Here is a 13,482-nt window from a genome sequence, read left to right as displayed (position 1 = left end):
GGTGCCACTACCACCCTGCTGCTTCTCTGATCAAGTGTGCAAGCAGCCTGCTGCTGCCATGAACCACCAAGTTTGAAACTATTGAGAATCTAGCTTTTTGTCATTGTTCTATGTCTTTTTCTAAAGTCTGAAAAGACCCACAATCCAAATCAATGGCATCAAAGTGAGTCCTGAGGCCATAAATTGCTGGTTCCAACAAATGAGAGAACAGGTCAAACTACTAGGTTCCTTGGGATCTCCAGCTGTTAAACTGCCAAAGCATCAGAGCAAATCTTACAGCATGCTAGAAGACTGTTTTATCAGAACAACATTACATAAATATGACCCAAGCAGTCTTTTATAATGAGACAATTCTTGTCTCATCATCTACTAAGGTCTGTTTAGTAATGTTCTTTTTTCAGGCACAACCAGGTGTTGGCTAGAGTAAAGTATCCGGAGAACTTTCAAGTAGGAGCTAGACTTGCCCTCACAAAATGCTTAATTTTCTCTTTTTTTAGTTGACAGTTTTAACGGGAAAAGTTCAAATACCACATTTTACCCTTCCTAAGTGATCCTGTGAGGTGCTGAGCACCACTTATGGTTTGTGGAACAGTTTCAGTGCTCCTTGATTTTTGTTTGGAAGAAAAGACAGCAGAGCTGAGAGTACTCAAGACTGCATTTCTGAAGTGACCAGCAATACTCCTTGTCTCTGTTACTAAAAGGCTCTCCATCTTGACCTCTACAGGGCTGCTTTTTTTTTTTTTTCCTAGCAAACATTTTTTGTTGCCGCTTGCCACATTTCCAAGTGCAGTCAGCACCACTGAGCTTCATGAGTTTGTTTGAAAAATCCATCTGCTGGTTTTGTCCCTAAAGATGCTAGCTTTGCTGCCCTGCAAATCTGGCCGTTGCTATCCGAAGTTGAACATAGTAAAACAGCAGACTCTGGCAGCAAATAGCCAAAACCCAGCGGTGCTAGAGACTAAGATCAGGCATTCTGGCTCCTGGTCCCACATCCTAGTCACTAGGAATGCCAACTTTAATTATGTTTTACTGGCAATGTATATTTATATCTTTTCAGTACTGAATCATGATGTTGTGCTCCAGCCTAGCACCAGCAGTCACATATCCTCCAAAGCAGATGTGAATCTTTTTGTGAGGAAAGAGCCACAGCTCATAAAAATACATAGGAAATCCCAAACACTCATCACTTATCAACTTTTTTTTGCACTGAATTGATTCTACTTCTAGACTGCTGATTTGTGGCTAACACTATTCCAGTCATACCCATTTCTCTGCATCGTCTCACTGCTTGAAACATATCTGGAGCACCATGGTCTGGAACTCTTTGGGGTTTTGAGGCAATGTTTGCGTGGTCTAAATGTGGACATCTAGCAAAAAGACTGGGATAGTTAGTGCACGTGAAAGGTAGATTGTATAAGCATACCTCTTTTGTGCAAACACAAGAAATATCCATGTAAGGAAATAAATTTGCAGGGTCTTTTCCACCCTTGTCTGTCCCATCCATTCTTAAGCAGAAGACGGATAAAAATGGGCAAGACGGTCTGCCTAGCTGGCATCATATGGTCCATCTTATTAGCCAATAGTCCTAGAACGTTTTACTATGGCAAGATATTCCTGAATCTTCATTGAATTTGCAATCTTAATGTCATTTGGTGCTGTAATGGCAGAAATGTCTCCTGTATCCATACAACAATGTGAGAAGCATTTTCATAACTTTATGGGGTATTCTGGGAAGCAGTTGAAATGTCTGGGTACCAGAATGGCTGGAGCCTTATTTAATTACAGAGCTGTGATGCAGTAACACAACTGCTACTCACTGTCCTCACAAACTATGATCTGCTGATCTGTTTAGAGAGGCCTGCCACACACTCGAGGTCCTCCAGCAGAGAGTTCAGCCCCCTCAGATCATTACATGCAAAAGAATATATCTGAGAAACCTAGAGGGGTGGGGTGTGGAGGTGAGGGGCTGGGATGCCCTGGTTCAGGTCAGCGACTGACAGAGCAGTCTTCCTCTCTTATGTTGGCAGAACCCATTTGGGAGGCCTTTGACTGCTGTTTCCTACCTCTTGCTTCCTTCACGTGGATTTGTGTTTCAGCCACGCTGAATGCCAGATTAATTATTTGTGGAACCCTATGCTAAGTGGATGAGGGAGGGAGAGGTCAGGAACAATAATTTTTTAAACGTTCTTTAAATAATTACTATCTGTGCTTACTATGCACGTTGAAACTTGAGTTAAAATCCATAGTGCCTTTCTCTGCCATTTTAAGTATTTGTTGCTAGTCATTATCAATTCCTTTGCGTGCACCCCCACAGCAGAAGCACGGTTTTCTCTGGAGCTGACATTAGCACTGTTTCACTGGGCTGGCAAAATGCGGTGAGCTAGTGCGTTCCCTGAGAGACTGGCTGTTTTCCATTTATTTCACTGCTCTGGAAACAGGCCTAGCTGTAATGGCCTAACATATCTTAAAACAGGGAAATTACTAATTCAAGTCAGTGAGCATATTTTCATTTTAAGAGAGTAACAAATTAAATAAACTCTATGCATTTTGCATTTGAGACCTCAGTGTTTCATCTGCTGTAATCTAATTCACCCATTCATTTCCTGCACATTCATTTTATCCCATTATTTGAGATTTCCTTTGCTTTTAATCCTGTGTTTTGAAGAGGCATAGAGTTACAGCAGAGACTAGATGAGAGAGTAAACGGTAAATAAAAGAGCAAATATGCCGTAATATAGCTCAATGTGCTCCTAATCAATCTGCTTATCACAGCTGAATCTTTAAAGTTAGGTGTGTGACTTTTCTGTCTCAAGTTGATTAAAACTTTTTTAAAAATAAGTGAAGTAGGGCAATGTGTACAATCCACCAGGACTTAACTTTTTTGGGGGGGATGTTTGGGTTTGGGGTGCGTTTTTTTTTTTTTCTTTTTTGACAATATCAGTGATGGTTGCAGATTAAAAAAAAAAACAAAACCAAAAAAAAACCCCAAAAAACCAAAAAATTGAAATTATCACAGGGGCCTAAACACTTTTTGGGGTGCCTTTAACCAACCACACTCAAGCAATGAGATCTTACTTAGTACTGAAATATTTACTTGTCTAGTTGGGGACAAATTGCTCTGCTTTGGTATTCCAGGAGAATCAATCAACCCTTCCTTTTCTGTTCATTTTAGATGAACCGTAACCAGGAACGTATCTGGTTCACCTACAGCATCCTTCTGAACAGTCTCACCTGCCTTGGTTGACTCCTATGTGTTTTGTCACGGGTAACTGTGGTGTTTAGCTGTTATCTCCCTTGAGAGCTTCCTGTCCATGGGAACCACTGGGAAAATTGTTAACTTCTCTGCATTTTGTAAGAACTTGATTGTTTTTCAACATGTGGCACCTGCAGGCCTGTGCAGATACCCTCTGAGCCTATGCTGGGGGAAGGTTAGATGAAATTTGAGCACCAGCATAGAGGAAAAGGAGGAGCAGAGGCTGGACTGAAACATAGGGTGTGATGAGTACTCAGTAAGGTTTTGTGCGTGGTACTGCATCCCTCTCTGAGTGCAAGCAAATCCCTTGCACTTTTGTGTGTACTGAGGACGGCTAGAGAGGGAATTAACGAGAAACAGCCAGTGTTCTGGATCTTCCCACTTCCACTTAATTGCAGTAACTACTCTGAGAGGCGCATATGCATGCGGATAAACATCAGGTTTGGCAACTGGAAACTGTTGACTGATATACTTCAGGCAACAATTTTTCCTTCTTCTAAAACTGTAACCAGGTGCCTGTTTTAGTTTTGCAGTGCTCCTTCATCACCCATATTGTTTTTATAATTTTGATGAAATAAACTTCATTTTTGCCATGGTTTCCAAAGGGAGCTTTGGAAAGACAAGGAAACCAATTAATAAAGCATTCACAATCTATAAATTCCTTCTGCATTGATGTTAGAATCAATGTGTGCCCCCCTGCCCCTTCCCAATAAACATTTCTCTAAAAAGTGTAAAAAAAAAAAAAAAAAAAACCAAAAAAAACCAAACCAGATAAGTTTGGCAGTCTGTTTTTACACCTTAAGAGGAGGAGCAGCACTGTAAGAAGGAGCAGAGTCAGCGTCTGTGATGATCTTGTGCCTATGGATCACTCTATGCAATGATCTTTTGTAGGGATAGTTTCAGTGACAGCATGATGTTAGATCACATCGATAACCCTGCTGTGAGTCAGCTCTGCTCATTTATCACCATTCTCGTGCTCCCCCCCCCGCCCCTTGCTGTTGTGTTGAACATTGGAAACACTTCAGGCTAAGACACCAGTGGATCGCTTCTGTCTATCGGCCTGTGCTGAGGGCTGCACTGAAAGCACAGATACGCGTTTTGTAGAGACTTGCTGGCACGGCATCGCTGCGACCCGTGCTGAGTAGGGTTCAGTGTGAGTGTGAGACCTTTCCCACTGTGCTGGGATGGAGAAGAGTGTCCATCTGCCTTTTTCATGTTTTGTTGTTTTGTTTGGGGTTTTTTTTTCTGCAGCTGTAGGAGTAAGGGCAAAGGCCGAACAGAAAAGGGCCCCTTTGCCAAAAGACATTTCCTTCACAGACAAATGGTGGCACTGTAGTGTCTTGCTGTTATTTATTGCTTATTCTGTGGAGATAGAATATTGTAGCTGCTTGGCCCTATCGTCTCATATTTTTTTTCACCATCACATTCAAAAACCTCTCCAAAAAGCTCAACCCCACATTTTTGCTTTCCTGCTCTCCAAACAAGTTTAAGTAGATCATCTTTCACATTGGTTTCAGTATCCTTTAACAGAACATTCTAATAGTTTTATATATGCATACGCATTCAGGACTCCCTTGTATTTGTTTTTCCGGTGGACACATCCTATTGTTCTTAAAGCCTAATTGTTACATTCTCTTTAACCTGCGGTCTATGGTGAGCTGACTGCAGGATACCAGCAGCTCTTCAGTGCTAGGAAATGGGTCTGAAAATATAAATCACTTTTTTCTTGGCATATACTAGACAGAGTCCAGGATATGTTTGCATTAGCAGTTGCCATATTGCATTAGGTTCTGCTGTGATTTGATTTTCAGTAAAAGGAGCAGGGCAAATGTATTATATAGTTATACAATTAAACATATTGTCAGACTGAGAGTGAAAGGATGTGGTAATGGAGAAACAGGGGATACGACAGGCTTTTCTTTGGAATGAGCAAATGTGGAGAGGTCATGTTAGAGACAGCAGGAAGTTTAAACAGAGTTTAAGGCAGTTGGTTGAGGAAGCACCTAGACAGAATGGTAGAAATCATGTGAGCAGAGAAGGTTGCTTTGATGTGTTATGGGAGAGGGAATGATCAACTCATTTGTGAAGCACCAGTAAGTAATTTGAGCTGGATTAGGGTGGGCAGAGAGATGCCTCAGGATCTGGTGTTGGAGCAGGTGAGAGGTGCTGAGCTGTAGAAGGCAAGAGAAATTTGAGAAAGAGAGTTTAGCCTTGAGAAAGAATAATGATAGAAAAGTGACTCAGAGTAGAGGAGATTTGGTCCTGATTTAGCACCGTTTCAGTGAAGCTGTGTTTACCAAGAAAGACTAGTAAAAACTGCTAAAATTTTTGCAGCCATTGTGACTGGGTATCTAATGACTTGCAGTTATCAGCATTGTTTTCCCTTTTCCATGTTTTTGATTCTTTCTTTCCTTTCCCTCACAAATATGAAAAGCTTCTTGAAGTTAATGTAAAGACTTTGGTTGATTTTTAGTGGACTATGGATAAGCTGCTTCTTATGTCATGTCTGAATGCTGATTTCTGAGCTGTTCTGGTTCCAGGCAGCATCTATAATTACATGTTATTATTTGAAAAATAATTATTTTAATTACTTTCCAGAAAGGAGGATACAAAAATAATCTATATTGTTTTGCTTCTTTTAATTGGAGAACTTTTCCATACTGTAACATGCCTGAGTAGACCCATTCCATCATGTTCTCCATTTTATTTTAAAGTCACTTGAAGAGCTAATACTTAGTTATCAGGCTATTTTCCTTGATTTCCAGCCACAGAGATTTGTTTTTAAATAATACTTGTCTTATTTTTCATAGCTGATGTGACTGATTCAGATTGGATTATTTCATTTGACCCAAACTGGGGCTGCAGTTCGAAGATCCAACCAATCTGTGGGCAGCCCTTTTTTTCTTTAATAGCAGACTAATTGGCAGACCAATTAATCTGCTCATCTGTGAAGAGAAAATTTATAGCAATAAGTAGTTCTATTTCCAGAAGTCATTCTCTAAAGTAACATTACAGTGGCCTTGTTTACTTCATGCCCTGCAACACGATCCAGTGCTTCAACAGTAGCATAGGTCAATTAGTGGACAAATTAAGCAATTATTAGCCACTAACAAGGGTGACTGGCATCATTACCCTTCCTGTTTACCAGCAAACTGTTATTTTAATACAAAGATCAACAAATAAATTAGGGCATCTGTTGTATTGCCATGTCTGCCTTGAAGTAAATGATATTAAATGGGCTTTGGTTGCTGCCAAATTCTTAACCCTGGTCTAATGAGATACACTGATATGTCTCTTGCTGATTATAGAAGCTGTAAAATTTAGTTTGTATTGATTTATTAACAGGAGGACCAAGTTCTCTGCGATGGTATTTTCTTGATAGTCCGATATCTGTCTTTTCAATTTAAATGTTATTGATCCAGAAACTATTGGGTTCCTCTGAAAGACAAAGCTATTTGCTAATTGTATTGATTATTTGGATGTTTACAATAATTTTATGATGATGTTTGTATACGTAGATGTATGCTTTCATCTGATGCTTCTTTTATGTTCTTTGGGAACTGCCTTTACTTCCAGGTTGTACTTCTGCAAGTCAGTTATTTTTAACTCTTGCTTTGTATTTTTATCATGGGGTAAGACTTCTTCAGATTTAATTAACTGTCTCCAAAATAAGAAAATACAGTAAATCTCTTTTGGACTGGGTGAACTTGGCTGCAGTACCCCATAACAGATTGTGGTACATTGGGGAATGCTAGGTGGCCAAGGTTAGTCTCCTCCCTTTAGCCTGGTATGCCTGGTGCAACAGTGAATCATGCAGAGCAGAGGCTCACCCATTACGTGTTTATACACGTCGCAGGATGTTCTTGGTCAGGGAATAACAATTCCCTGTGTGAAGCTGAAAACTGTAGCTTCTAGTTGCCAAGACACCTTTGCCGAGCTCTGTGAGTGAGGCTGCATCAATAACAGGAGCAAAATGAGCAGGACCTGGACAAGCCTCTTCCCTGGTGCAGTTACAGCCAGAGCAAAGCTCTGAGAGCTCAGGCTCTGGTGTTACCTCCTGAATTAAAAGCAGTCGTGTTATCCCCGAGGTATTTGTGGTCCTCCCTGTTGCATGAAGAGCTGTCACAAGTACGGGCTTGGTGCACTGCTAGATCTCACGGCAAAACTGTTCCACCAAGGCCTTTGGTGAAGTGATGGTCATGTACGCAATGTGATTTTTATGCCACTTTTATTGTGATGGCTTTGAAAGTTCATACCTGACCTAGGATAAAGTATGTTCTTGACATATTGATTTCTGAATAGTTATCTCTTCCGAGTATTTTAGAAAACACAAGCTGATGTGATATTTTGAGTCTAGTTGCAAGCTCATTAAAACTAAAACCAGCATAGTGTCTCGAGAAGCCATGGACTAAGTGTGGGATTGTATCCCTTTAAGTAGTTTTGAGCCCTCCAGGTGTGAGTACTGTGGATTACGTTTTAGACACTGCCAGAAAACAGTAAGAGCAGCAGTTTAACATAGCTAAGCCTTTCATGTTTGCGTATAGTTAGGAAACCTGGTTATTCAGGATCCAACTGTGTCCCTGTCGTTTCTTCGTGTTCTTGCTGTTGTATAATGAACACAAGACACACTGCCAGCCAAAAAGCAGATCGATGTTCAGTTTCCTTCATTGGGAGGAGGTAATTGCAGAAACATTTCCTGAGCAATATAATTATGTATATGCTAATTTGCCTCAGAAATTCAGGTATAGTCTCTTCTCAAGTGGAAGACCTGGTTACAGAAAGGGACTTTCTCTTCTTCAGGATTAGTCACTGATAGATGAAAAAATTGCTGATGTTTAGAGTCAATTATACCTTGATCATCTTAGACATTTCAGAAGCCTCATTTTTCCCTGTGTGCCTCAGCAAATTAGAATTCATTCCAACAGCAGCATAGGTTCAGATTTGTTAGTATTTGAAATACAAAATGGGCCTTAGGAAATAGGCTAGATGAAGGAGTTGTACAGAATGTGAGATTTTGGTCCCATCTTTAATGTATGTTTCAGCCAAGCTATGAACAAGTGTGTTTAACCTGGCATGTACCTGGGTTTTAGTTTGTTTGTTTTTAAAGATTTTGATTGCATCACAAAATATCAGGTGTAAAGTCAGCTTTTTGAAGTCAGCTAGTTAGCCCATGCCATCTTTTCTACGCTGAATTGTTGCTTGTTATATCTATTCCCTAGGGCTTTGCCCTGTCCAATGTTAAACCTTTCTGATGACGGGGTTCCGCTCTTCCCCTGGAGAGACAATTCCACAGTCTAATAGAGCTCGCCATTAGTGAAATTTTACTGATGATCAGCCTTAATTTTTCTCTGCATAATTTTATCCTGTTACTAGAGCGTAGTGATTGATTTATTCTGGGGAAATTCAGTAAATGGTTCCTGCTTCACAGGATGGACCTTACAATAAATAGCAAATTGTCATGACCTATCTGTGGGTGTCCTGAGATTACACAGGAACTCAATTTATCTCGACATTCATTCCCTGGAAGCTATTTCTGTCAGTACCAACTCAGTGGAGGAATAAGCAATGAATTTAACTGCCAGACTGCCTGCCTCCTGCCCCCAGCACCAGCCTTGGAGCAAGTTGATGTTTAGTCGCTCCCTGAGCACAGGACCCAGAGGCAGGAGCTCCTGCGGGGTCTGGTGCTGTGACTGTGCCCAAAGGAAGGGCATTTCGGATACGGTTCCCCTGTCACTTGCCTTGGTTCCACATCAAAGGAGCTTCACCAATGAGGTGGAGTTACTCCTAGTTTTTGTGAGTGTAGAGTAAGTGAAGAATCTGACCTTATCAATTCCAGTCTATCAGTCCAGCAGTTTCCCTGTGCCTGGTACAGAGTTTATGTAACTCTCCCAATTTTAGTGGGGCATTTTATACCTCCCTATGCATGTAGATGATCTGAACTCTGTGTTCATATGTCAAGGGTAGATCTGGGCATATGCTCAAACAAATTTGAGGTGCCTCAGCTCAACAAATTGCCACTCATGACCTGAGATGCAGTACATGCCCACGGGTGCGTGCTGGGTCTGTAAGGTGCTAGGCTTAAACCAGTAGGTGTTACTTCATTTCACCATTTAGGAGGAGAAATGTTTTGCTGTTGTGGCTCAGCTGATGGGCAGTAACTTCTCCCTCTGTGGAAACTTGATTGTGTCTGATAATGTAGCTATATTGTACTTGTATTATGAGGATGGACTAAGGTATTTATCCTTAAAGTTTTTGTTTCTAGAGTTTTTAGAAGGCGGCAGGTGCTATGTGATGACAAGTGGTTTGTTCTGTTGGAAGCGGGAGCAGTGCCAGGAACCAAGAGGAATGATCATTCTAATCTTTTATATGTGAAATTTCAGAGAGATATCTGGAAATCATTGATGTTGTAAACCACCCTCTTCAAACTCCTCTTTCATTTTTCTCAGGTATAATTGATTTCCTTGTGAGCCAGCATCCTATTGCAAAAGTACTGAGAGACCACCTGGTCTTCAAGATTGCACCCATGCTCAACCCTGATGGAGTATACCTAGGAAATTACAGGTATGGTGTGGAGTATGAATCTGCATATTGTTGTATCTACCTTATACATCCTGTGCTGTTTTGTTACTGAATCCTATATGGCTCATTTCAATTCATTCCTCTTAAACTGGAGGTTCTCATGTGGCTGTATATTTCCTGAAGTTCCTGTTGAAGAATGGGGCTCAATGGCAAATTTGATTTTCTTGCTTCAGGAGGTAGAGAGCAACTCTCCAAGATAGCAGGGTATCTGCTCTGCAAGCCTCCTCTAGATGTGGGAGTTAAAGTCAGCTTAGAGTTAGACCTTAGCTGTGTGTTATAAATGCATTCATTATGCTGCTCATCAGCCTCTATGTAAATGTGTCAGTCAATCACAGTTCCCTTCAACTACCCAGATCATCCATTAAAGTCACAGATTTCAGTCTATTATTGTACTGTAATAGATAGGGATACATGGAATGGAATAATCATTCCACCCTATGCTAATTTTGCTTCATTTTAGTATTTGAATTACTACTTTACCACCTCCTCTGTTGAGAACATATTTAGATAATCTTTTGTTTTCCCTAAAATTGTTTGCTCTTAATACATTTATTTACAAAATAAATGTGCTGCTGAAGGTGATAATGAAAAGCAGTTGATTAGTTGATGATTTGTTTGTGGGGGCAATTACATCTACCACATAGTTCTCTGGAGAAGCCCCTGAGAAATGTAATATACCGTATGTGGTTTTGCTTACAGCGCAAGACTAAATAACACAATAGACTCTGTAGCCAGGCTACCCTGAGCTTTGATCTAATTAGATATTGCATTGCTAAGCAGAATAAGACTGGGTTATTGTGTGGATGAAGAGAGCACTGAGGAAGTAGCTAGAAGCTGCAGAAAATGGTGCTGCTGTCTCTGTTGATTGTTTTGATATCTGCTTCTTAGTCCTCCTGTGCTTTGCTTCTTACTAAACTGAAACAGCAGAGAATCACGTGGGTGATTTCACAATGCTTATATACATGTTTTATAAGTGAAACTTCCGAGGACACATGGCGTCCCTGCAGCAACACTGATATTCCCTCAACTCTTGGCAAATCTAATGCTAGAGAATGATACTGCAGTAGTAGCATCTGACAGCATTAGGAATTTATCATAATGGTTATGTCACCTTACAGGAATAAAGCCCCAAAATGGCTCTAGAATCTGACACTACACTGCTTTATTCTGTTCCAGGTACCCTGCATGTAGGCAATTCCAGTTGCAATTAAGTAATTTTTGTTTTCCCCCATAAATTCACTTGCCCTGTAGGTTTTTCTCCTGCACTATTATTTATACCTTTTGAGAGGCATGCAGCTTTACAGTCATGCATATGGCTTATAACTTGAAAAGCCTTTTGGGAACCCAGGTGGTATGAAAGAGCACGTGAATTCATTTGGAATTGCTGAGCCTGATGGTATACTATTGTTTTAGCCTTTTGTGATATGCAGAATTTTCAACCCTCCTGAACTTTTAATGAAGTAGTTGGAAAAGCATTTGATTTTCTTGCAATTCTTCACTTTATTTACAAAAAGCCTAATGTAACTAATAACTTAAAAATGAGGGTAATAAGCAAAATGCTACCTATTGTCTTGAGAAGAATATTAAAAAGCCTAGTAATGTGCCGGCGTTGTAGTTAACTAGTGCTGAGTGAATAATTTACAGCAAGCACTTTATTTTCTTCTCGTACAAAATCCACAAGCACATCACAATTTATTTGCTTGAATTTACTGGATGAATTAAAAAAAAAAAAATCTCTAAGGATCAATTTCTACTATTTGAAAATTTAACGCTGAGGCTTCTATGTGATTGTCCTGATAAGTCTGTTTCATGTCTTTTGGTCTTTGTTGAGATTAGCACATAAATAGGACTTTCAGAAGTCTTCCACGTAGCATGGTATAACACAGATCTATTGGCTGGGGACAATCCCTCTGTTTTTGCAAACAAGTTCTGCGATGCCATATGCAGCAAGAGCAGGTTTAGGCATTTGAACTTCTACTTCCTGTTATCTCCCTCTTTCTCAAAGCAGCAGCTAGTGACTGTTTCTTTGGTTCATTGAAGGTTCACATTCAGAGCTATGCAAGCTAAGATAATGAAATGGGTAATTAAACTTCATGCTTGAGTTTGTAAATTGATCTCATGCCAGTGTGAGGGAGATTTTTTTTACCCCACCAGTACACAGCTTTGTGCAATTGGCAAAGTATACTGTCGGATGCACTTTTGCTGTCCTCTGAAATCCCAGGTGTGGTGGGCACCATTAAAAGCCTGAGCAGTTCTTGTAGAAGGGAATGGGATATACTAGTTCTCCTGTGATCAAAACAGGAACTAACCATTCATTTACACAGGATGATATGGTAACAGCTGGCTGATGGGATTTTCTTCATTGTCATTTTTGGAGATGCAGGACTTTGACAAAGGGTTTGGGTCCTGCGCTTTTCTCCAAAATCCTTGTTCCTTTGTTCTGAGTACTTGTGAACTGAGGTTTAGGAGTTTAAGCCAAAACTGCAACAATAATGCCAAGAATTGTCTATTATCTATAAACTGTTTCTCATTCTCAAGAGAACAGATCAAATGGGTTGTGACTCTAAGGGGACTTTCTTGTGGTGAAATGTTCATACCCAGCAACAAGTGAGTTTAATATCACAGCTGTAACACACAAGCGCTCATGGCACAGACACATCTGTGTTATTGATATGTTGTGTGTACATTACGGCAGCTCTAAAATAAATGGTCATGGAAATGAACAACAATGCCCAGATGCATGGAAACAGGGTGCTAAACTTTACTGATTTATTCAAGAACATGCAAGAGCTTAAGAAGTGTATTCGTGGACCCATACAGTGAGGAATGAAAAGATAAGGTGCCTTATGTGACTTAAAGGGGTAGTTAAGCATCCCCTCTAATTTAGAATGTTTGGAAGTTCTATCCACAATTTTGAAAAGTATTTTTCAAAAATAAATGGAGAAAAGTTGCAATGTGGTTGTAATCTTAGAGCATAAATCTTCTAGTAGGGAGTGACCTAGTATGGTTCTATCTCTTAATAGCTATTATTACTTATGTCCAGAAACCAAGAGAGTTGGTGAAATTACCTCTACTAGACTTTATTTCCAGTGACATTCCTGGCTGAGTGTTTAAAAATCAGAATGTTCAATTTTTGCTTTCACCTGTTTCTTTCTGAAAAGAGCTGAGAAATGAAAACTGACGGGCAAAGCACACTACAATAGATCAGACTTGGCTGGGTGCAAGTGTCAGAGGGGTTAGGTGCAGAGAAGTGGAGCCCTCAGAGTGCGAATTCACCTGCAAGCGAAAGTACTGAATGGCTAATCAGGATTGCTCCTGCTTGCGGTGCTAGCTGTTGTTTGCTGGTTTGCTAGCATCGTACCCTTCTGTGAGGATGGCTACTACACTGCACTCTCTCTTCAGGGAAAAAAAGCTTCCATAGTCCTTTTCTTGCCACACGAGTATACCCAACTCTTTCTAACATACAGAATAATGATAGGTACCTGCTGTTTACTGTGGTCAAGGATGTAGGCTCTCTCCCAAAACAGGCAGACAGGCTTCATCCCTTTCCTGAAGTCTTTAAAACCTGGTATTACCATACTTCTAAATGTAACTGGCTTTGCAGTTACAGTGTGTAGAAAAAGTTATGCCACGTGGGCTTGTAAATTAAA

General features: G+C 40.3%; 1 protein-coding gene across 2 annotated transcripts in view; it reads left to right on the top strand.

Moving 5' to 3' along the window:
- Positions 1-13,482, top strand: part of LOC129209288 (BEN domain-containing protein 5) — a 952,643-nt gene that overhangs the window by 743,028 nt on the left and 196,133 nt on the right. For both annotated transcript variants that reach the window (XM_054833489.1, XM_054833488.1), the window contains exon 8: positions 9,700-9,814. In XM_054833489.1, the coding sequence (XP_054689464.1) occupies positions 9,700-9,814 (115 nt within the window). The remainder of the gene's footprint in view (positions 1-9,699; positions 9,815-13,482) is intronic.

The sequence above is a fragment of the Grus americana genome, chromosome 8 (genome assembly GCF_028858705.1).
Source record: "Grus americana isolate bGruAme1 chromosome 8, bGruAme1.mat, whole genome shotgun sequence".
In the NCBI taxonomy this organism is placed as follows: domain Eukaryota; kingdom Metazoa; phylum Chordata; class Aves; order Gruiformes; family Gruidae; genus Grus; species Grus americana.
This window is presented reverse-complemented; position numbering and strand designations above follow the sequence as displayed.